This window comes from Peromyscus californicus, unplaced genomic scaffold (genome assembly GCF_007827085.1).
Source record: "Peromyscus californicus insignis strain IS unplaced genomic scaffold, ASM782708v3 Scaffold_13__1_contigs__length_99412109, whole genome shotgun sequence".
NCBI lineage: Eukaryota > Metazoa > Chordata > Mammalia > Rodentia > Cricetidae > Peromyscus > Peromyscus californicus.
Genome location: NW_026294424.1, coordinates 68,776,417 through 68,798,344, shown reverse-complemented (window position 1 = coordinate 68,798,344; position 21,928 = coordinate 68,776,417). Strand labels below are relative to the sequence as shown.

General features: G+C 45.9%; 1 protein-coding gene across 4 annotated transcripts in view; it reads right to left on the bottom strand.

The window, feature by feature from the left end:
- Positions 1–1,559: 1,559 nt before the first annotated feature.
- The window catches only part of Pdgfra (platelet derived growth factor receptor alpha), a 45,806-nt gene continuing 25,437 nt past the window's right edge, over positions 1,560–21,928 (bottom strand). For all 4 annotated transcript variants that reach the window (XM_052735154.1, XM_052735153.1, XM_052735155.1 and 1 more), the window contains exons 11-23: positions 21,527–21,621; positions 20,700–20,832; positions 18,540–18,644; positions 17,716–17,826; positions 17,305–17,458; positions 15,820–15,986; positions 13,389–13,504; positions 12,920–13,042; positions 10,852–10,963; positions 9,529–9,628; positions 9,332–9,437; positions 7,190–7,449; positions 1,560–4,759 (exon numbers count right to left, since the gene is read on the bottom strand). In XM_052735154.1, the coding sequence (XP_052591114.1) occupies positions 4,612–4,759; positions 7,190–7,449; positions 9,332–9,437; positions 9,529–9,628; positions 10,852–10,963; positions 12,920–13,042; positions 13,389–13,504; positions 15,820–15,986; positions 17,305–17,458; positions 17,716–17,826; positions 18,540–18,644; positions 20,700–20,832; positions 21,527–21,621 (1,730 nt within the window). In that variant the 3' untranslated portion in view covers positions 1,560–4,611. The remainder of the gene's footprint in view (positions 4,760–7,189; positions 7,450–9,331; positions 9,438–9,528; positions 9,629–10,851; positions 10,964–12,919; positions 13,043–13,388; positions 13,505–15,819; positions 15,987–17,304; positions 17,459–17,715; positions 17,827–18,539; positions 18,645–20,699; positions 20,833–21,526; positions 21,622–21,928) is intronic.

Sequence of the window (21,928 nt, the reverse complement as noted above, 5' to 3'; positions counted from 1 at the left end):
ATTCTAATGTGGGATGAAACAATTGCCTCTATTATAAACACTGCTACCATGATGTTATTGGATTTATTCTTTACGTGTATTTGGAGTTAAAGATAATGAAACATTTCTGTGGCTGTTATTCTGAGGGAAACTGCCTAGCTTATGATGGATTCTGATACAGTAGGCCGTTTTCCTGGGTTGCTTTTCATGAAGCACACCGGTATTAAAATCACAATGCCCATTATTAGAACTGGTGTATTTCAGCCGGAAAAGAAAGGCTCTGATTACAAACACATAGAAGAGTTCTCCAGGCTGCGCTTGCCCATTGCTTGTCTTTGAAAATATCAAAGAAGCCAGACAAGCTACTTCTGCATGCTGACATTCTCAGTGTCTCTTGCTTTCTCCTTGGCTCATCATGCAAATGATCGTGGGTTTATATATTTGGAATTTCTAATCCTAGTGCTATCATTATTCAGTTACGTGGTTTTTAGAAAAGCCACTAGTCTTGAGGTCCTCTAGTTTCTGCGCCTATGAGATGTCTTCCCTGCCACTGTAGAAATTTTTTTAAGTTATTGTAAGACTCAAAAATGCAAAAAATAAAAAATTTAGGAGTTTTTTTGTTTTTGTTTTTGTTTTTTTGTTTTTCGAGACAGGGTTTCTCTGTGTAGCTTTGCACCTTTCCTGGATCTCACTTGGTAGCCCAGGCTGGCCTCGAACTCACAGAGATCCACTTGACTCTGCCTCCCGAGTGCTGGGATTAAAGGTGTACGCCACCACCGCCCAGCAAGAAGTTTTTTAAACCCCTAATTTAAAAAAAAAATCACTAGACCAGATAAAGTAGACAGAATTGTCTGTGTTATGTTAAAGGATAGAATTGGGATTATGTAGCTGTTGTTCAGACAGAAGTGTTTTTGTTCCCAGGAATCTGTCTTCTTCCTAGGCTGAGCCAAGGCGGAGCTAATACTCAATGAGCAGCCCTGCTCTGGAGGATACAGGCTTGGATGCATAGGCTGTCTGAATTTGGGTAATAGGGAGCTATTTTGAAACAGGGACCTGTTTTCCAATTATTAACCTAATAATTTCCATTAATGAATTGCATTAATTTATATGATGGGATACTGGGGAAACTGACAGAATGTGAAGGACATAAATCTACACGTAACTTTCATGGAGGATGCTAAAGCACAGCACAGGTGATGCATGGATGCAGGGTCATCACTGTAACAAACACTGCGTTCTGAAAGGTTCCAGTATAGATGAGGAGGCTGCCCGTGTATAATGCTGGTTAGTGTATGGGAGATCTTGATCTTCCACTCAACTGTTCTGTAAACCTAAAACTGCTTTACCAACTAGTCTACTCAGAGGGGAAAAAAAAAAAAGGAAAAGAAGCCAGTCATTGTGCTACATGGCTAGGATACCAGCACTTTAGGGGCCGAGGCAGGAGGATCATGAAGGTAAATGCCAACCTGAACTAGACAACAAAATCCTGCCTCAAACAAACAGGCTGAATTGTAGGAAGGGAGTTGAAGGGGATCCTGATCAAACTAAAAAAAACAAAACAAAAGAAGGAGTAGACCCCATCACTTTAAACCATATATAATAAATCATTTATTGAAATATAAAGATCTCCATTTACACTTTTTAAAACAGAACATGAACAGGGGTATTTGGAAGCCATCTTGTACTGGCAGACCCTCCCGATGGCGTTAGTCGCTCTCACGCATTCACCACACCACCATTTGGGGAACATGTAAGTATTTTTCCTCTTTATTACTTCTAAAATATAAATTTTGGACATTCAAAAGTGCAACAGTTAATGTGCCTGTGGGGAATATCACAGTTAAAAAAATATAAACAAAGGCAGTGATACAGCTTGTCATACACGTTTTGGCAGTATTCTCCAAGTCTACATAGCAATACATATATACATATTGATGTATAACATCATCTTATCTTATGTCCCTCTTCACAAATATAGGACCATTTTGTACAGGTTGGCAGACCACATTTCAAGGACATCTCACTGATCATTTAAAAAGTCACAAATTGTTTTCCTCGGGCTGGCTTTGATTGTCATCATAAAAATAGAAAGCAGAGAAGATTGGTAAATTTTCTTTTGGGGACTCTGCAGGAGGCAAAATAGAAATAAATCAGGGATACACTCAAAACACTGTTTAAAAATAAAAATGTATTCCTGCTGAGTGTGGTGGTGCGTGCCTGTAATCCCAGCACTCAGGAGGCAGAGGCAAATGGATCTCTGAGGATTAAAGGCCAGCCTGGTCTGCAGAGTGAGTTCCAGGACAGCCAGAGCTACATAGAGAGATCCTGTCTCAAAAAACAAAAACAAATGTATTCCCATTTAATCTCAGCGGAGAGAACGGCTAAGGACAGGAACTGTTCATCCAACCTCATGGTGTCATGCAAGGCCCAAAGCAACATCAGAATAAAAAGAACCAACAAAGTCAAGGCTGTACAAAGGGGTGATAAACAGAATGCTTGAGCTGCAATTCTAGAAACATGAATGTGTTTCAGGTCTAATTGGCTCTAAAGAATCTAGTCAGGTTTTTGTTTTTAATTGGCCAATCTGGCTCAGTCTTCACACTTACTGTGAAAAAGGAAAGTTGGGGTTTGCACTGAGATTATACCAGTAGGCAGTCAAGTACCTTGTTATTGCTTCTGTGGCTTCCAAAGCATCACCTGCTGGAAGCAGATACAGTGATTGCAGTAATCACAGCCCATGTTTCATTCATACGGAGTCCGCAATTAGGCACATTGCAGAGAATGCCAATGAACTTACACTAACCAGTTTGACAGTTCGGCTGGTTCTGCTGTCCTCCCACCTAAACACCCCCAAATCAGGAAAACCTTTTCATCTTCTCCACCAAATACAGAGCTGACTCTACAAAGACCTGACACACAGAGTTGCATCATCTGTGAACCTGCTTTGAGGTGGACAACCTGAGGTCCCCCATCCAGTGGGAAGTGGTATCCACACTGTCTGAAACTGGAAGATGTGCCCAAACCAAGATTTTGCTTTCTCAGCCTTAGCTAAGCATGGAAACAAATTAAGAATGGGAATTGCTAGAGATGTGGCATCAAACGTTACTGACGTAAAGCCAAGGACTTAAATAGTAGCCTTCCTGCATGGTTGACTTCTAGCCCAGTTCCGAATTTCAAAATTGCCCCACCCATGGCAACCCTCTGTAACTCAAGCCGGTGTTTCTGGATGCTGGTTGATCAGAAACACCAAGGAGTTTATTAAGATGTATATAGGTTCCTGCTCCCCTCAGACCTAGTGATTCCAAATCTCTGGGGCAAAGACCCGGAGCCAGGGGCTGTAGTTGCAGTTAACAGTGGGAAAGAAAGAGCCAAGCTAATGCCCACACAACCTTCATTCAACAGCACCATTGTGGTTTCGGGATCACCAGCTCTTTCTCTTTAAGACAAGAGAGAAAAGTGAGGTGCTGATATTGAAGCATTTTTAAATGTCATAGATTTTAAAAAGTAGGGATGGGTGAGATCCATCAAAGTCATCACTGGTCGTGAAAGAAACTTCTGCCCATCTGAGTCCTTTTGTGAACTGTTCATTTCCACAAGGTCACAGCATGGGACGTCACATTGGGCCCAGACTTAAGCCTTTATACTGAGAACATTTAGAACACGGGGGTTCCGCCTTGCTTTCTTCTAATTCCATTACTTCAGAGGTGATTAACTGCTTTTAGTGCCTTGGATTAGGGAGAACACTACTCAGTACATAGCATCAAAAACTTCTGGGCGACACTACTTAATACTCTGCTCTCTAGTGTTCGCTAACTTTAATCCACTAAAGCTATTATATTTTACTGAGAAACGTGTTACTTAATATAAATGTCAAAAACTGCCAAACTTGTCCACCTGCTTAGTAAGGGTTTTTGTTTTAATTGTGCTTTCTCTGGCGGTAAATCATGTTACGGATTACATATTTAGCATTACTGTTAACAGTAGTAGTGTTATAAGTATAGATTACAATATACAGAGGAGTTCTTGGGTTCCTAAAAGACCCAAATCTATTATTCAAGGTTGGTTAGTTGTCATCTTTTGCCTCTTTAACACAAATAAGACAGTAAAACAGGGTGGTTCCAGTACCTTTCAAGGTTCAAAGTGGTTTTGCATGTACTTCGTGGGAAAATTCAACAGCAGCTGGTACGGGATTCCAAGAGGGAAGTACATGGATGGATTGAGTGGTCTCTTCAGAAGTCCAGAGAGGTGAGTTAACACAAATCTAAACACATCCTTGGTTAGAGTTATTTACATAACTACAATGCTGGAGCTGTGTCACAGCACTAATTGCGTGTGTGGGAATCTCACCAATGCCCCGGAAACACCAAGCTCGTCTTCTGCGGCCTGTTATTCCCCTTGTCCGTCCATTTCCAAACTTCACACGCCCACCGCTGAGATGCAAGAGGCAACGCGGACCAAGTTCAATCCGAGTATCCCATCCGTTCACAGAGGCTCCCCGCGGCCCGGGTCAGGGAACTTCTCTTTCCACCTCACCTGAGTCCTCTCCTCAATCTTCGCACTGCCGTGAAGTGGTTCTCTTAAAGGGATCCCAAGGAGGCTCCAGGAGTAGTCGGGAACCCCCGACCCTGCCAGTTACAGGAAGCTGTCCTCCACCAGGTCTGAGGAGTCTATGCCGATGTCATCCATCATGTCGATGTCCTCAATGGTCTCGTCCTCTCTCTTGATGAAGGTGGAGCTACTGGAGCCCGTCTCAATGGCACTCTCTTCCGAAGTCTGCGAGCTGGTGGGATTGAAAAGCAAAGGCTAAGGTCACGGACAGACTGACGGCACGCTACACGGGCTGCCTTTCCAGGGTGGCTGCCCGAGGCAAAGGGACTCTTTGTGCAAGGTCCTTTCCTATTGAAACACGTGCAGCCAAGCATGGCAAGTCTGTCATCCAGCCAGCCAGCTACTCATTACCCAGTCCCGCACAGAGGCAATGCCAAACCAAGACACAGCCGTCTTCACAACCCAGCTTGCCTTCTTTCCTGCCACAGGTGTTTTGTGGAAGCTGCTAACAAGACATGAGAGTTTCTACTTTCCCCACACATCCTATGAGGGAGAGAGTAAGTAACAGCCAATCAAAAGGCACTGGGAAAGAAAAGCAAAGGACCTGAAGTCAGCCAGACCAAGTTCGGTCCGCCAGCCGCTGGCGGTCTCTGGACCCTCCTGAGCAGGAGGATGGGGTCCCACGTTTACCTCACTCCCCTGCCATGCTCCTTCTCGCCTCTCACCCACCCAGCCCCTCTGAGTCTGAAGGCCCAGGTGAAGACAGAGGGCAAAAAAAGGTTTTCTTTTCACATCTATAAAACGGCATACCAGAAGCCTCGCTAACATGGCTGCCTAAGCGAGACCGGAGTAAGAAGGACACCAGTAGACAGGTTAATGTGTAAAGGATGGCCACTCAGGCAACCTCAACTCTAGACAAAGAACCACAGACAACGAAGGCACGTTGAGATCGGAGACATGGTCTTCCCTAGGGAGGAGCACACCGGTTGCTTATCAGATATCAAATGGTCAGTCCCAACATACATAGACATACAGGGAACATGATACAGACTGAGCAGGCTGTTTCTGTATACTTAGGTGAATATAGCTACACACAGCACAATTATAATCTCAAAAAATAAAATATATATAAGAAATAAAATTTAAAAAAAAGATTTCTCTGGAACATCAATAAAGCTAAACAAGGCTAAAAATGACATGACCGAAATGCCTAACAATATATCTGCTGAGACCATTAAATATGACAATAACCATGAACATATGAAAAAGCCCAATAAATATTGGCAGTTACTATTCAAACTGTTATCCGAATTTGAATAAAGCCTGAGTATTAATGGAGACCTGAGAACAGCTGTTGGTTTCCTTCTTTTTTCTTTCAGTACTGGGGGTTGAACCTACGGCCTCAAACGTAGTCCACATGGATTCTATACCTCCAACTCTAACTCTCTGCAACAGTTAACTTTCCTTCGTATCACACGAATGGTCTCATTCTTAGGACGCGTATGCCAGAATACCAGGGGTGAAGTATCCTCGTGTTTCCTACTTAGCTTTGAGTGAAAAATAAAAGTGTGGGGGGGGTGCATGCATGCGTGCTTGTGTGTGTGTGTGTGCATGTGTATGTGCATGTGTGTGCGTGTGTATGCATGTGTATGTGTGTGTGTCTGAGCGTATATGTGCGTGTGTGTTTGTATGTGCGTGTGTGTTTGTATGTGCGTGTGTGTGTTTGTGTGTGTGTGTGTGTGTGTGTGTGTACATGTGTGTGATGGTATATATACACCAAGCTGGATGAAGTAAATTAGGTCACCACTAACTGATCGGTGTAGTCTCACAATATTCTTGTGTACTAAACATTTTTTTTAAACAAAAGGTTTTAGGTATACAATCCCTGAGGTCACCAGCCTGCCAGGACTCTCCATCTGTCTTCCCTTCCTGGATTCCTGACATCTCATCCATATTCTGCCTTGTCCTTGTGTGTCTTTTTACTCAAAACTCATGATCATCTGCCGGTGGATAGGACCATGGCTTCCTCCCCACAGTGGGGCGGCTGCCCTGTGCTTCACACAAAGAGGAGACGAAGGCAGCCGCCGAGGAAGGAAGGACAGACGGACGGGGGAGGCCTGTGAATCAGCAGTTTGTAATTCTGAACTACAGGCAGGGCTAAGGACTATTGATGGCGCAGCAGACCTCCCAGGCCCGCCTCGCTCCTCCTTGACCTCCGGGGCGAGGCTGCTCTGACCGTCACCCCCGGCTTCGGTGCGGTGCGCCGCCGATGCTCTCAGGACTCGGATCTGAGGTTGTTCGCCAGAGAGGCGCTCACTGGGGGTGAGACACCTCAGAACCGTGGGGGAGGCATTTTCAAAACTCCACGGGCGGGCTGGAGAGAGGGCTCAGGGGTTAAGAGTGCTGACTCTTCCAGAGGACCCGAGTTCCTTTCCCAGCACCCACCCACATGGCAGCTCACACCAGTCTGTAACTCCAGTTTCAGGGGACCCGGACACCCATGGCAAAAACACAAATGCCCATAAAGATATATTTAAAAAAAAAAAAAAAAACTCCAGGGGCCACCCTGGACCTCTGCCCCTTGTTGCCCGCGCACAATTCACACCCATGAGCCCTCCCTTCCAGGCTCGCACAGGGGGAGGTGGGCAAGCACCGCACTTGCCTGTGTCTGTTCCGCTTGCCTAGGTCCTCCTCCTCCTCCTCCTCCTCCTCCTCGGGAACAGGGTCAATGTCCGGCAGGGGGATGATGTAGCCGCTGTCCGCACTCAGCCTCTGCTCGTCCAGGCCGCCTTCCCAGTCCTTCAGCTTGTCCTCTTCGTTTTTGTAAGTGACGCCAATGTATGAGTTGTCAGAGTCCACGCGCATGCGTGCCACAGCCGGATGGTCACTCTTGAGGAAGTCCAGATGAATCTTTTCATAACTCTGAAAGTATTCATTGGACGCATTTAATCAAGTGTTACTGACAAATTGTGAAATGAGTATACACATTTAGAACATGTGGTTTAACGTGTATGGGTTTCTACAAGGATAACAGTTTGTCATGTTCCAGATCAGACAGCGATACAAAGAGAGACCCTGTCTCAAAATAATAATAATAATAATAATAATAATAATAATAATAATAATGGAAGGAAGGAAAGAATAAAGCTTTTGTGCAGCAAAGAAAAACAACAAAAAGTGAAGAGAAAAATCTAAAGACTAGGGGAAAACTTTGCCAAATACACATCAGTCAATGGATTAGTACTTAGGATATATAAAGAACTGCAAAATTTAAATACCAAAAAAATCATCCAATCAATAAATGGACAATAAACTGAATATTTAGCTTATAAAAGAATAAATACAAATAGCCAATAAATACTTGGAAAAGTATTCAATATCCTTAGCCATTGGAGAAAAGTCAAGCCACCCAACCCAGTCAAAGTGCCTATCATCAAGAAAGTAAATGAAAACAAATACTGACAAGTTGTATTGATGGGAGAGTACTTCCATACTGGATGTCAGTATGGAGGTTAGAGTCCTCAAAAAACAAACCAAGCAGGGTGGTGGTGGTGCACGCCTTTGATCCGAGCACTCAGGAGGCAGAGGCAGGGGGATCTCTAAGTTCAAGGCCAGTCTGGTCTAAAGAGCGAGTTCTAGGACAGCCAGGGCTACACAGAGAAACCCTGTCTCAAAAAAACAAAAAATAATCAAGCAAACCAAGAAACAAAACCCACTAAAAGTAAGTTGGGTATGGTGACTCACATCTTTAATCCCAGGATTCGGGAGGCAGAAGCAGTGGATCTCTGTGAGTTTGAGGCCAGACTGGCCTACACAGTTACTTCTAAAACAGCTAGAGCTACATAGAGAGACTCTGTCTCAAAAAGCAGAAAACAAACAAACAAAAATTAAAACCAGAATCACCATATGGCTTAGCTGCACCCCTCTGGCGTACTTAAGTCAACACACCACAGAGATTTGTGCCATCCGTGTATAGGGTGGACCAGCCACAAAAGACAAAAATAAAAAACTGCTACTTTCAACAGCAGTGTCTTCCTCTTCCCACCAACAGAGAGTCTTCCGCTGACCTAGGTGAATTATTCCTACCTGCTCCCAGCATCACGTAGGAGAGGCGCAACGTGTGCAATCTAGACTGACATCCTAAACTGTCAGCTCAAAGGACGAGAGGCTCCAGGGCAAATTACCGATGTGGCCTCTCAAGAAGAAAGAGAAACGAGTCAGTCCACAGTGCCTAGTCTGAGATGGGATTCATCACACTCGAGTGTGTGGCTTCCCTTCTCCAGGCCTCAGCAGAAAACTGCTCCATTCATTTGCATCCCCCGCGTAGGTCCATGAAATTACATTTGTTCCCTTGAACAATGCTTCCTGTGCCACAGAAAACCAGCTGGAGTCACAGATAACAGCTGGGATTGTCCCCTCCAGTCAGCTGGTAAAAGCCAGTTTCAAAGGAATTTAAGTACGTCCAAATGAGCAATTGAACAGCCTCAGAAGTCCTGAAGGTTCTAAATGCACTGTAGCTGCAGATACTCAAATGTCTGGAGGATGAAGTGCCTACAGGTGTCGAGCATGTAAGACGAAAGAGAGCCCTATGGGAAGGGGTGGGGAGTGTCTTCATTCATCATTGCTACCAGGGTCCTGTAGAGCTCTCCCTGAAGTCGTGGTCACGGAATTACACGATCTGTGTTCTCCTTTGAAAGTGTCCCTTTCAAACAGTGCTGAACGGCACTGCTGGCTGGTATAAGTGCCAGCTACTCTCTCGTCCTTGTCCACAGCCTCCTGCCCACCGTCACAGGCTCCCACTGACCTTTTTATATTGCCCAGGCAGCAGATTCTCCACAATCTCACTCAGGTGGTAGAAGGAGGGTCTCTTCTCGGGCTCGCTGTTCCAGCACTGCACCATAATCTCATAGCTGCAAAGGCAGAGCTCAGAGTGAGTGTGGGAGTGTGCGTCGATGTCAGCCACCCCACGGACCCTGGAGCACGGGCAGAGAGGAAGCTTACACTTCACTGGTGGCATGGTCAGGTTTGGCCATCCGGTATCCACTCTTGATCTTATTGTAGAAAGTCGAGTCAACCATCATGCCAGGGTAGGGTGTGCCACCTAAGAGCCGAAAAAGGAAACTGGATGACCAAGGGCTTCTATGGGTACCACACATCTTTAATCCCGAAGCCGCAATGTCCCGATTCTTTCAAAGAATCTGTAGGTTAGTATCTCCTCGACTATGGAGGACTGCTCAAACTTGACTGACATAGGAGTCTCGGTTGGTTGAGTTCAAGCATCTTGGGCAAAAAGCATACAACTTTAGAAAAAAAAAAATCACTATCGAATTTAATAGTGTTTTCAACTACTGGATATACATACACACACTCAAAAGGTGAGGAGGTGTTCTAAGCCACTAAAGGTAAGAATGTCATTTTCTTTTTTTTGTTTGTTTTGTTTTGTTTTGAGACAGACTTTCTCTGTGTAACAGCCCTGGCTATCCTGGAACTCATAGAGATCCACCTGCCTCTGTCTCCCAAATACTGGGATTAAAGGCGTGGGCCACCGTGCCCAGCTTAAGAATGCTATTTTCATCACAAGTGTTCAAATAATTATAGCCAAATTCAAAGCTGGGACCTGAACTGTCAATGATCCACAGTTTTAAGGGAGTACAAGGCTTCAGGAAATGGAGAGTGGGAATGAATAGTGGTGCCATGAGCCCACAGCCAAGGCCAGGCCAAGTTTGATTTCCTCTTTGAAGCTTCTACTCCAAGACTCTTTCTCCTTCCTCTGAACCCACATTATAGCTTGCAGGGTTTACCTCTAACTGTGTAACCCGTATGTCCCCAAAGGTCACCGTCATACGTCATCACTCGCTTACAACCCTCCCCTGGCAGCAGGCACCTGACCTGTCCAGGCCCTGATGACAAGTGATCAAATGTTAAGGAGGTTTATCTCCTCCAGATGGGGAGCTACACCCCCTTCCTTGCCACATCAGCTTTCAACTGAGCATCATTCATCATCAAATAAAGGGGAAGAAACTCTCGGTGACCTATCTAACTCAGAGTCCAAAATGAAAAGACAGATGTCATCGGAAGCACTTTCCGTGGAGACAAATCACTCTGACACAACCCACGAGAGAAAAGGGGCAGTGGCCAGGGGTGAGGAAGCATCCCCCAAAGATTCCTCTGGGTCTACTCAGCCTACATCAGGCGTGGTAAGGGTCGACTTGTGGAGCAGCTGCAGTGTGAACCATTGACACTGCGTGTGTCGGCATCCTGGACCTGGGACCGACACATATCCCTTCAGAATTAGCCACACCAGCAGAGCAGTCAAGCCCATACCGAGGGAAAAGATCTCCCAGAGCAGAATGCCGTAAGACCAGACGTCACTCAGCGTGGTGTAGAGGTTGTCAAAGATGCTCTCAGGAGCCATCCACTTCACAGGCAGGAAGGTCTGTGGAGAAGGAGAGAGGAGATTAACCCACAGGCTAGGCTCTGATGTCTGCAGAAGAAGAAATGGGAAGGGGTTCTCCCTGGGCTGTGAATAATGCATTAAAGATCCTGCCTGCATCATGTCTCTCGTGTGTTTCCTGTTCACCGGCAACTAGGTGTGGTATGCGTGAATATGTATATGTGTGTATGTTCATGTGTATGCAGGTACTGGTTGTGTGCATGTGTGTATGTGTGTGTGTGTGTGTGGTGTGTGGTGTGGTGTGGTGTGTGTGTGTGTGTGTGTGTGTGTGTGTGTGTGTGTGTGTGTGCATATGGAGGCCAAAGACATCAGCTGTTGTTACAGGATACAATCCACCTATGTTTTTGTTTTTGTTTTTGTTTTTTCTCTGAGAAAGATCTCTCACTGGCCTGGGACTCACTAATTCAGTTAGGCTGCCTAGGACAGAACAAGGAGTTCCAGGGATCTGTTTCACCTCCACAGCACTGGGATTACATCACCAGCCATTATGTCTGGCTTTTTACATGAGTTCTGGAGATCAAACTCAGCTACCCCTGCTTACCCAGCAAGCATTTCGCTAACTGGGCTATCGTCTTAGCCCACTGTCTAGATTCTTAACAATCATAACGAACAAGCATGCTCAATGTCCCTTCTTATCTCTTGGAAGGAATAATACAATAAAAATATTTAACTTTCTATTTAGCAATAAAGTGTGACCTTTGACCAGACCAGTTCCCCTGTTTTCAGGTAACCCTAGGAACAAAACTAAAAACAAATACAGCAATCTGTAGACCAGTGACACCTTCCAAACTCTATGAAATAAGTGGCTATTTTCCACTGTCAAAAAAAGAAGACACTGAGATGTGTCTCCTTTGCGAAGCCGGTCCAAACTTCAGGTGAAATAATAAGTCTAGACAGATACACAATGCAGCATCCTTCAGGCTAGCATCCTTCACCACCACCACCACCACCACCCCAATTACTAAGGAAACAGCAGACATTCATAACCTTAGCAACTCGATCAAGGTGCCTGGGAAGAGCCACAACGATGGTCATGGTCATGGTCATGAGTCATGAGGTATCGACATGGACTGTCTAAGCAAGTGCTGCGGCTCTGGGAGCTGTCTTACACCAGTGGAACAGAGTGACACATAATCATACCCCCAGGTGGCAGACACTTCCTAAGCTGCTCACATGCTTAGGTTGAAGGGAGGGAGAGGCTGGTTCAAGTAGGTAATGAAACTATTTTTAAAGAAGCTGAACCATTTTATTAACTCCAGCCATCTTAATGTTCTGAAGCTTAAACTTGCCTGTTGGAAATCTGGTAAGAATTTAAAAACTAGAGATCTCCCTGGAAATGCATGCTTGTATATTCACGTACTTACTTGACTTATTAGGAGTTAATACTTACTGGGTGTGTCTAATTGTTTGCTTTTAGTTTTACTTGTGTGGGTGTTTTGCCTTCAATGTCTGTACGCTGCATGCATGCCTAGAGCACATAACAGCCCAAAGAGGGCATCAGATCCCCAGACCCGCAGGTGGTTGTGAGCTGTCACATGAGGGCTGGGAATTGAACCCAGATCCTCTGGAAGAGCAACAAGTGCTCTTCTTAACCAGTGAGCCGTCTCTCCAGCCCCTGCTGGGCACTTCTCTATGTCTACAGCACTTTATATGAATTCCCTAAATTATTCCCTTGTAGCAATTTAGGAAATGGGGGATGCTACAGAGAAACGAAGGCATGAGAGAGACATTAAACTTGACCAAATGCCAGCCCTGCTATCGGGTGGAGCTGATACCAGGCTGTCTGTTAAGCCCAAGCTTTCCCTACTGGGACCTCTGGAGCCAACTAATGAACCTTGTGATCCTATTTCAGAAATACGACGTCTGAATTAAGAAACAACACACTTCCGAGATTTAAAGGGGTGAAGGGGATAAACGGTGAAGGTGGAGGGAACTTACACTGCCTTTTGACACGTAGTTGGAATCATGCATGATGTCTCTGGCCAGGCCAAAGTCACAGATCTTCACAATTTTCCCTTGTGCCAGAAGGACGTTGCGGGCAGCCAGGTCCCGGTGGACGCACTACACGGGAAGGGAAAGATCTCACTTCAGAACGGTTCCAGCTGAGGCCAGACTCCTGCAAGACTGGCCACTCCGTGGTGGCCCTTGAGGGGTGCCCTGGCAGGAAGAACTTGCCCTCCCTCCCCGTCCTGACTCCTCCGGAGGGACAAAGGGGCCTGGAGAAAGACGGACACCCAGTGACGTCAGACTCCCAGGCAGTTTTGGGGAAGTGGTGAAGAGGTAGGTAAAATGAGAAGCCCCTGTCGCTGCTGCTCTAAGATCTCCCTCCTGGCATTTCGTTCCACGTCCCCCTCCCTCTGAACCTGGGGCTGGGTCTGAGGAGGAGGTCCCTGTGCCTTGAACTTACATTTTTGGAAGCCAAGAATTCCATTCCTCGTGCAACTTGGTAGGTGAAGCTCAGCAAATCCAGCAAGGTAAGACCCTCGGAGTCGTCATCTGACAGGAGGTGTTTGACTTCAGAGTCTGCGGGAAAGGCGCCAAAGGTGTTAGTGTCGGCTGAAAGCACGGGACCCTCCAGGACCCCGACACCTGCTGGTCTGGCAGGCTGCAGAAGTTTGCCCAACGATCTCCTCAGAAAGCATTTCCTCATAGTTTATAGACTTCACAGGATACAGAAATTATGCAAAGGAGGCTATTCTCCGTGGTAGAGAATTTGCCCAGCATGCACGAAGCACACTTTTCAGCCCCCAGTGTTATAAAAATAGAAGAAATAATGGCTCTTTCTTCCAAAAGAAAGAGACACAGGTTGAGAATTCCTGACCCAGAATCCTGAATCTAAAATGCTTGAAACATCCAAAACTTGTTTAGCACCAGCATGATGGCAGAAGTAGAAATATTCCCATGCCAGACGTCATGTGACAGGTCATAGTCAAAACACAGGCACACTAGAAAAAATATTGTATAAAATTACTGTCAGCTATGTGTCTGAGGTGTGCGTGAAACAGATAGGAATTTCTATTTAGGTTTGGCTCCCAACCCCAAGATATCTCATTATGTATATGCAAATATTCCAAAATCTGAAAAAAAAAATTCAAAACACATTCGGTTCCAAGCATTTCAGATAAGCGATACCCAGCCTGCATGCACAAACACATACCTGGGGGGCAGACAGCTATATGCAGAATAATTAATCAAACCAAACTCCTCCATGGATTCTCACACACAGATTTTTGTTTGCCCTTGGCTTTCATCGCCCCCCCCAGTCACAATCACCTCAGCCATCTTGGAGACTCACTCACACACACACACACACACACACACACACACACACACACACACACGGAAATCGTCCATGGCAAATTTGAGGTTTGCTTTATTTTCCTTTTACTTTGTGTTTAGCTTGCCAGTTACATCAACTAACCAAACAGAGCAGGCAGCCATCTTAAAGGACGGCGTCCACGATCAGGCATTGACCTCGCCTTCTAACTTCCCCCCATTCATCCCTTCTGGGAGGGCCCCGAGAGTTTTCCAGGAAGGCAGTCTAGGCCAGCAGTTCTTGGTCCTCCACGATGTTCAGGCCAGCCAGGAGCGGCTTCAGCCATTCATATTTTTTCCTCCCAGCTATGGGAAGGCCAGAAAACTGTGGTCTGCCTGCCAGCAGGACCCAGGCCGAGCATGAGTCAGGCCCACCAGCTCTGCCCGGGGAAGCAATGTAAACTATTTTTAACCATATGGGAGTGGAAAGGAAGCAGTGCTTCCAAGAACTCTCATTGGGTAAACTCTTAGAAGTGTTTGGAAGTTCACCCATTTGGCAACGTGAAGTGAATGGAGCTGCAGATATGGAAAATAATGCATGTTGGCTTTTACAAAACAAGCATGTATTTTTTAATGGATTGTACCTTTCACTTAAGAATCCTGAAAGTATTCAGAGCACACTAGAGAATTTTTTTTTTTTTCAAAACAATCTCCAAGGCAGCTGAATACTTTTGCAGCAGCTGATGAGAGGCTCAAACCCCCAAAAGTAGGATCACAAGAAAAGGTCAGGCTCCCAGACACTACTCACTTCAAGTGTGTGGTTAAGCTAGATCCCTAGAGTGGCCACCCCAGAGCAGGCGTGAGGTGGTCCATCTGGCGTGGCATTACCATGTGGCCCCCTGGAGTTGACAAATGAATTCATCCCCACCACATACGCTTCTGTTTTCAAAGCAGCAGGGCATGCTTGCAAACAAAAGTCAATAGGAACACTTGTCAGAACTGTAACCTCAAACTGTCTACTCTCCAGTTACTACCCCAAATTGTATGTTAGGAAAGCAAAAAGCGAGGATTATCGCGCACACAGAAAAAAAATCATGAGGAAACAACGTAAGATTGCCAACTTTCAGTTTGGCCATGGGGGGAAAAAAAACCACCAATTATCACCACTTTCATTTTTTAACAAAAGACATGTTAACAAGAAAAGATCATTATAGCAGAATGAATTATTTATTTAAAGCAACAACATTTAAAGTTTGAGAAATGGATTACATTAGGTCTGTCTTTATTCTCTATTTTTATTTTTACAATATTATATGCTCTTTTTTTTTTCCAGTGCCGGAGCATGAACTGTGAACACACCAGGCAAGCAATATATCATTGATCTCCATCACTAACCCTGTCTGGACTCTTCTCACTCACAGACCACAGATCTACAAAAGACATCCAGGCCCAGCTGAACAGGCCTGCACTTAGGGATCACACAGTCTGACAGATGTACCCCTCATCCCCGTTTCCCTTCCTCTGAGTATGCCATCAAACCACAGAAAGATCATATTTGCCAGAATGAGCATGGGCGCTTTTACCTAGCATAGATTTCTTCTTATAGGAGGCTGGCCGATCATACAGCGATCTCTGGATGTCGGAGTACTTAGAGACTTCTTTCCTTTCAAGCATGGGGACATACTGTGTGGTATCGGCTTGCTTCATGTCCATGTAGTCACCATTGTTTTCAAAAGATAAAATCACGTAACTGAAAAAAAAAAAAAAAAAAGACAAAGACGTTTCACCCCGAGTGGTCTCTAATTTGGTCACTCAGTAGATAACATGCTAATTTGGGTACCTACAGTGTGCCATTAACTGAGGGAGGTATCAAGGTCTCAGGGATGAGCATAAACAATCCCCATGTGCACACTGCATGGGGTGGTCCAGGCAGACAGATGACCCATTAATCAGTCACAAATGGATGGATCATCCCAAACCCAGGCGTACTGAGAAGGAAGGATGCTTCTGATGTGGAAGGAATATGCCCATCCGGGAGGAAGCAAGCACTTCCCTAAAGAGTGCAAAATGAGCCGGGCGGTGGTGGCGCACGCCTTTAATCCCAGCACTCGGGAGGCAGAGCCAGGCGGATCTCTGTGAGTTCGAGGCCAGCCTGGGCTACCAAGTGAGTTCCAGGAAAAGGCGCAAAGCTACACAGAGAAACCCTGTCTCGAAAAACCAAAAAAAAAAAAAAAAACAAAAAAAAAAAGAGTGCAAAATGAATACTATCCACATTGACGGGAAATACTACAGGGTCAGCCGGGGTCCACAGATGTGGCTGCCATGATTCTTCGTGTTTTACTTCTCTGTCCTCAATGTCACCCCTCTACACACCCTCAGAAGTAGCAGAGACATCCCCAAGAGCCACAGGGAAGTTGAGAGCTACATTCCCAGGAACACACAAAATACTCTCAGTCTGGTACACAAAGAGTTGAAAAGTTCATGACAGTAAGGACAATTCGCTGTTGCCCTCTGTCGGTTAAGTAGCCACGTGGCCATGTGGCTCCGACCAACAGTTCCTACGACTCAATGCACCCATTCAGAGCTCATTAGGTATTTTAACAGCAAGGGAGGTCCTCGGACTTTCTGATCTTACAGAATCTCACATCCATACTCTTTACAGCCACCTGGAAGTTTTAGCCGTAGAGACAAATGAGTATCACTGGCCCAGGTTCAGCAAGGAGCAACAGATCAAGCCTACAGATCCCCCAACAGCTCCTTGCAAGGCACAAATCTAGACATCCCTGGCCAGAGCTGCACTGACATGTCCTGAGGAATCACATACAAAGAAGAGAAAGGCTTTCAGGAGGTCCCCCAGCTCCCACTGTCACTCAAACCTGTCGGTGCAGCCTCCCCATGGAATGACCTAGTCCCAAACACCTGCAGCTATGTATCCATCCACACTGACATGGATGGCTGGGTGGGCTGCAAGCCTTGTGGCCTCTGGTGCTGGCCCAGAATCCGCAGGCCTGGAATCTGTCGGGACAGGCTTTTTGCCAATGTGACAAACTGACTCCCTTCGTATTTACCTCCTTGTACTGTCATCAGCAGGATTCAGTCCGAAGATGTCCAGCTCCTTCTTTGGTTTCTCTGGGTGACGGCTCATGAAGCTATCTCTATTCTTATGCAAATAGTTGACCAAATCCCCATAGAAGCAGTACTCAGTGATGATGTAAATGGGGCCTGCGGGGACCAAATGCACCCAGGTATAAAAATGGGCAACAAAAAGAAGCCGTAATGCTCAGAATCAGTGAACTTTGAAAAAAGTCCAGGCCACCATAAGGGCTCCACTTATGAGCTTTATACCCATGAGGCATGAGTATAAAGGCATGAGACATGTTTAGGGTGCAGAGAGAGGAATGTGTGCCTGAAACTGGATCAAAAAGTTCCACGACCATGAGTGTTCCCAACACACCCTCCCTCTAGATCAAGGAGCCTACCTGACTTGGTGCAGGCTCCCAGCAAGTTCACAATGTTCAAATGTGGTCCCAAGTGGGTCATTATCTTCAGCTCAGACATGAGGGCTTGCTTTTCACTGGATCTCGCTGTGGCTGTTGAAGTAAGAAAGATTTCAGTTCAAATGAACTACCTACCCCCAGTTCTCAGACAAACACCTCTAGCAATGCGAGTCAATAATATTGGTTTACCAAGAGTCTAAAAGAAGAGTCCTAGATGATCTCCTTAGTCTAGACTCGAATAATTATGTGTGTGTGTGTGTGTGTGTGTGTGTGTGTGACCTTGCTTATACAAATACACATGGAGGCCAGAGGTGGACATCAGGGTATCTTCTTCAACTCTTTCCCCATCTTATGTTTTGAGACAGGGTCTCTCACTGAATTGAGAGCTTTCCATGTTGGCTGACCAAACTGGCCCATAGTGAGTTCCCAAGCTCCACCTGTCTCTTCCTGTCTCCCTGCAGTGCTGGTTGATGGGAGCACACCCCTCACTTCAGGTCATCATGTTTTCACAGTAAGCACTTTACACACCAGGCCAGTTCCCCAGCCCCATAGTCTTTAAGATTAAAAAAAAGAAGTCACCAGAAGTGAAAACATCTGCTTTTTCACAATGAGGGATGAGAGTAAACAAAACAAAACAAAACGCCAAAAAACAAAAACAAAAACAAAAAACCGAATTGAGAGAGAAAAAACAAAAACCTAAGTCCACATAGAACTTACAATCTGAAGAATCACAACATAATAGTCAATTTACTATGAAGTCACTTAGTATTTCCACGTCCAAAGCATCCCTGGGAGGAAACACTCACGTTTAAGCATCTTCACAGCCACCTTCATGACAGGCTGGGACCGGCTTAATCCGTAGGCTGTACCTTCAACCACTTTCCCGAAGGCACCAGATCCCAAGATCCGACCTGTGGGCAAACAGAGCCATCAACGCCAGCTCCAGGCTCCTCGGCTTTACCGGCAGAGGCCGGCGCGCAAGGGTGTACAGCTGGGTGGGAGTTTTTCCTGTATTGAATAAGCCTAATTATCCCTCCAAGTCACCATGTCAGAAAAAGAATTGAGCCCACAGGGAAGGAAATCAGTGCAATTGCTTTTGTCAAATAACATTTGCACTGGAAAGGAAAACACGGAGGAGAGAGAGAGAGAGAGAGAGAGAGAGAGAAGAGCTCAGCCATCCCTGGTGTGAACATGGGCTCCTGCCAGGCTCTGGGCTCCTGGGCACTCGGGCCATGGCTTCCGCCCAAACCCCCTGTTTCTCTAGCCTTCTGTTTTTCTCATGCAGACAGAGGCGACCTTTGCATTAACAAATCCTTAACCACTGGAAATCTACAGTATTCTAAATGCCACTGATTCTGAGGAACGCACAAGTGAAAGCTTGGACTAGTCTCCTTTGTCGTGAAGGAAGGTCCCTGGACCAGAGGCTGTGTGCTAGCACAGCCCTTCATTGTGTAGGGAGACCAAAAAATCCAAGCGGTTGTCTCCACCCTTAAAGAGACCGTGATCGGGAGGGGGAGGTGCATTTTCAGGAAGCCAGTGCGACCATGGGCAGCCCAGACAGAAAATGTCCACCAAGAGTGGACATGCCCTCTCCTCCAGTCTGTACCTCACGCCTGGGAAGGTGATGTTCCTCCAGTGAGTTGGACTTGCCCAAGAAGACAAGGACAAAGTGATGGACAGCAGGGGTTTGCCTGCCCCCACCACCCAATGTCACTATTTTTAACTTCTCTAAGCTCTGCGTCCCTTTTTGGGAAACAGTGGTGGAAATATAATAAAGATGCCCAGGTATAAGCGAGACAGCCTGGCTTGCTTACAGTTGGAGTGACTCTGTGAGATCTGAGCTCTGCTGTACTTTGGAGTGAGACAGACAAATAAAAAAAGACCGCATTTGAATCTGGTGAGCCCTTGATTGTAGGTAATACATACATACCATAACCTGTAGGTCTAGTTTTTTTTGCCTTGGTCTGGTTATTATTTATAACGTGATAAAAAAAAAAAACAACAACCACAAAAACTCTTCGGGACTTCATTTTTAGGTCCCAAGCCAGGATTGAAATCTTTGAAATGTGTGACAAACTGTCTTGATTTTTATGTTTTGTTTTAAAGTGTGTGTGTGTGTGTGTGTGTGTGTGTGTGTGTGTGTGTGTGTGTGTGTGTGTGTGTAGATAGGAGGGGGTGATTTGGGGGGTTTTGAGATAGGATCTCATGTAGCTCAGGCTGATTTCTAACTCTCTATGTAGCTAAGGATAACCATGAATTCCCAATCCTCCTGCCTCACTGGGATTACAGGCATGCACCACAACACCAGCATGTATTTTTATATCCCACATTGCATATATATAAAGAAGTATTTTATTAGTCCTCAAAACAGATTATAACACACTGAGTTATCTCACTTCTCAGCTAGTCCTTTTTAGTCACAGAAGTTCATTTCATTTTCCAACGTGGTATCTTTGCCAGGCCAAATCATTCCAATAATACAATCATGAGTGTCTTTCCTTTTGGTATGTCAATATAGGGTCTCATGTAGCTCAGGCTGGCCTGAAACCCACTATGTAGCTCAGGATGACACCGAACTCATGATTTTTTCTGCCTCCACCTCCCTAGTCCAAAACTATAAGTATACACTGCCATGCCCAGTTAACTCCACCCTTTTTCAGTTCTGGGGATAGAATCTGGGGCCTCACCTAGGCTAGACAGCTTCTCCATCTTGACTTCCCCTTCTCAGGCCTAATGAGCTCATGCTCAAGATGTCTGTGTAGCCCAGGCTAGCCTTGAACTCACAGTCCCCCTCCTTCTTTAGCCTCCCCCGTGCTGGGGTGAAGAGTGTGAGCCACCGCACCCAGCTCTGTGAGCAAATTTCCTACCAGCCAGAGTTCAAGCCCCCAGTTCTTCCCCAGGCCTATAACTAGCAAAGCCGTGCAGATGACACTGGGTCCTGGGAGGCTGCCCTCACAGGAACTTACCAAGCACCAGTCCATCCCTCGGGAATTCCCATCTGGAGTCATAAGGCAGCTGCATCGGATCCACATAAATATACTCGTGTCCATCAGGGCTGATAGACTCAATGACCCTCCAGCGAATTTCATAGCGTGGTTTCTGTAATGACCAGGGCAGGTAACTGGTGAATTACCAGTCTCGAGGCACCCAAGCTTCACTGTGGAAGCAAAGTGACTGGACCCAGGAAGTACACGATTCTCCACACATGTACCTAACACAGTCCACCACACATGTATGCAACAAAGTCATCTACCACACCTGTATCTAACACAGTCCACCACACATGTATCTAACACAATCCACCACACATGTATGCAACAAAGTCATCTACCACACCTGTATCTAACACAGTCCACCACACATGTATCTAACACAGTCTACCACACATGTATCTAACATAGTCCACCACACATGTACCTAACACAGTCCACCACATATGTATGCAACAAAGCCATCTGCCACACGTGTATCTAACATAGTCCACCATACCTATATCTAACACTGTCCACCACACATGTATCTAACACAGCCCACCACACATGTATCTAACACAGTCCATCATATATGTATCTAACACAGTCTACCATATATGCATCTAACACAATCCACTATATATGTATCTAACACAGTCCACCACACATGTATCTAACACAGTCCACCACACATGTATCTAACACAGCCCACCACACATGTATCTAACACAGCCCACCACACATGTGATTACTGAGCCCCTTCTCTGGACCAAACACTGAGGGAGGCAGATGTTCTTGTTCTAATGACTCTGAAGACTCACCTGCTTCCAAATGACAACCAGGACAATGAGAGAGACGATGACGATCACCAACAGCACCAGCACCGCGGCCGCCACCGTGAGCTCAGAACGCAGGGCTGGGGGACAAGAGAGAGGTGCAGTGGAGAACTTCCTCAGTTATGGGGGGGGGGGGGGCAGAGAGTAGAAAGGAAGTGTTTGAGCCTGACTGGGACTGTCTTACTGCTGGCGGGTAAGTGTCCAGGCTCCCCAGCTCACTTTGGGGGTGGCCAGTACCATCTCTCCAACACTTGTGCCTCTGAATGAGATGTGATTTCTTCCCTGGGGCAAAACACATTTCCCAAAGATTCTCCCAGGATCCCCTTTCGGACAATTTGAACAGAGACAGGGAAGACTGGGAATGAGCTGGGAGCGATTTCATCTGCG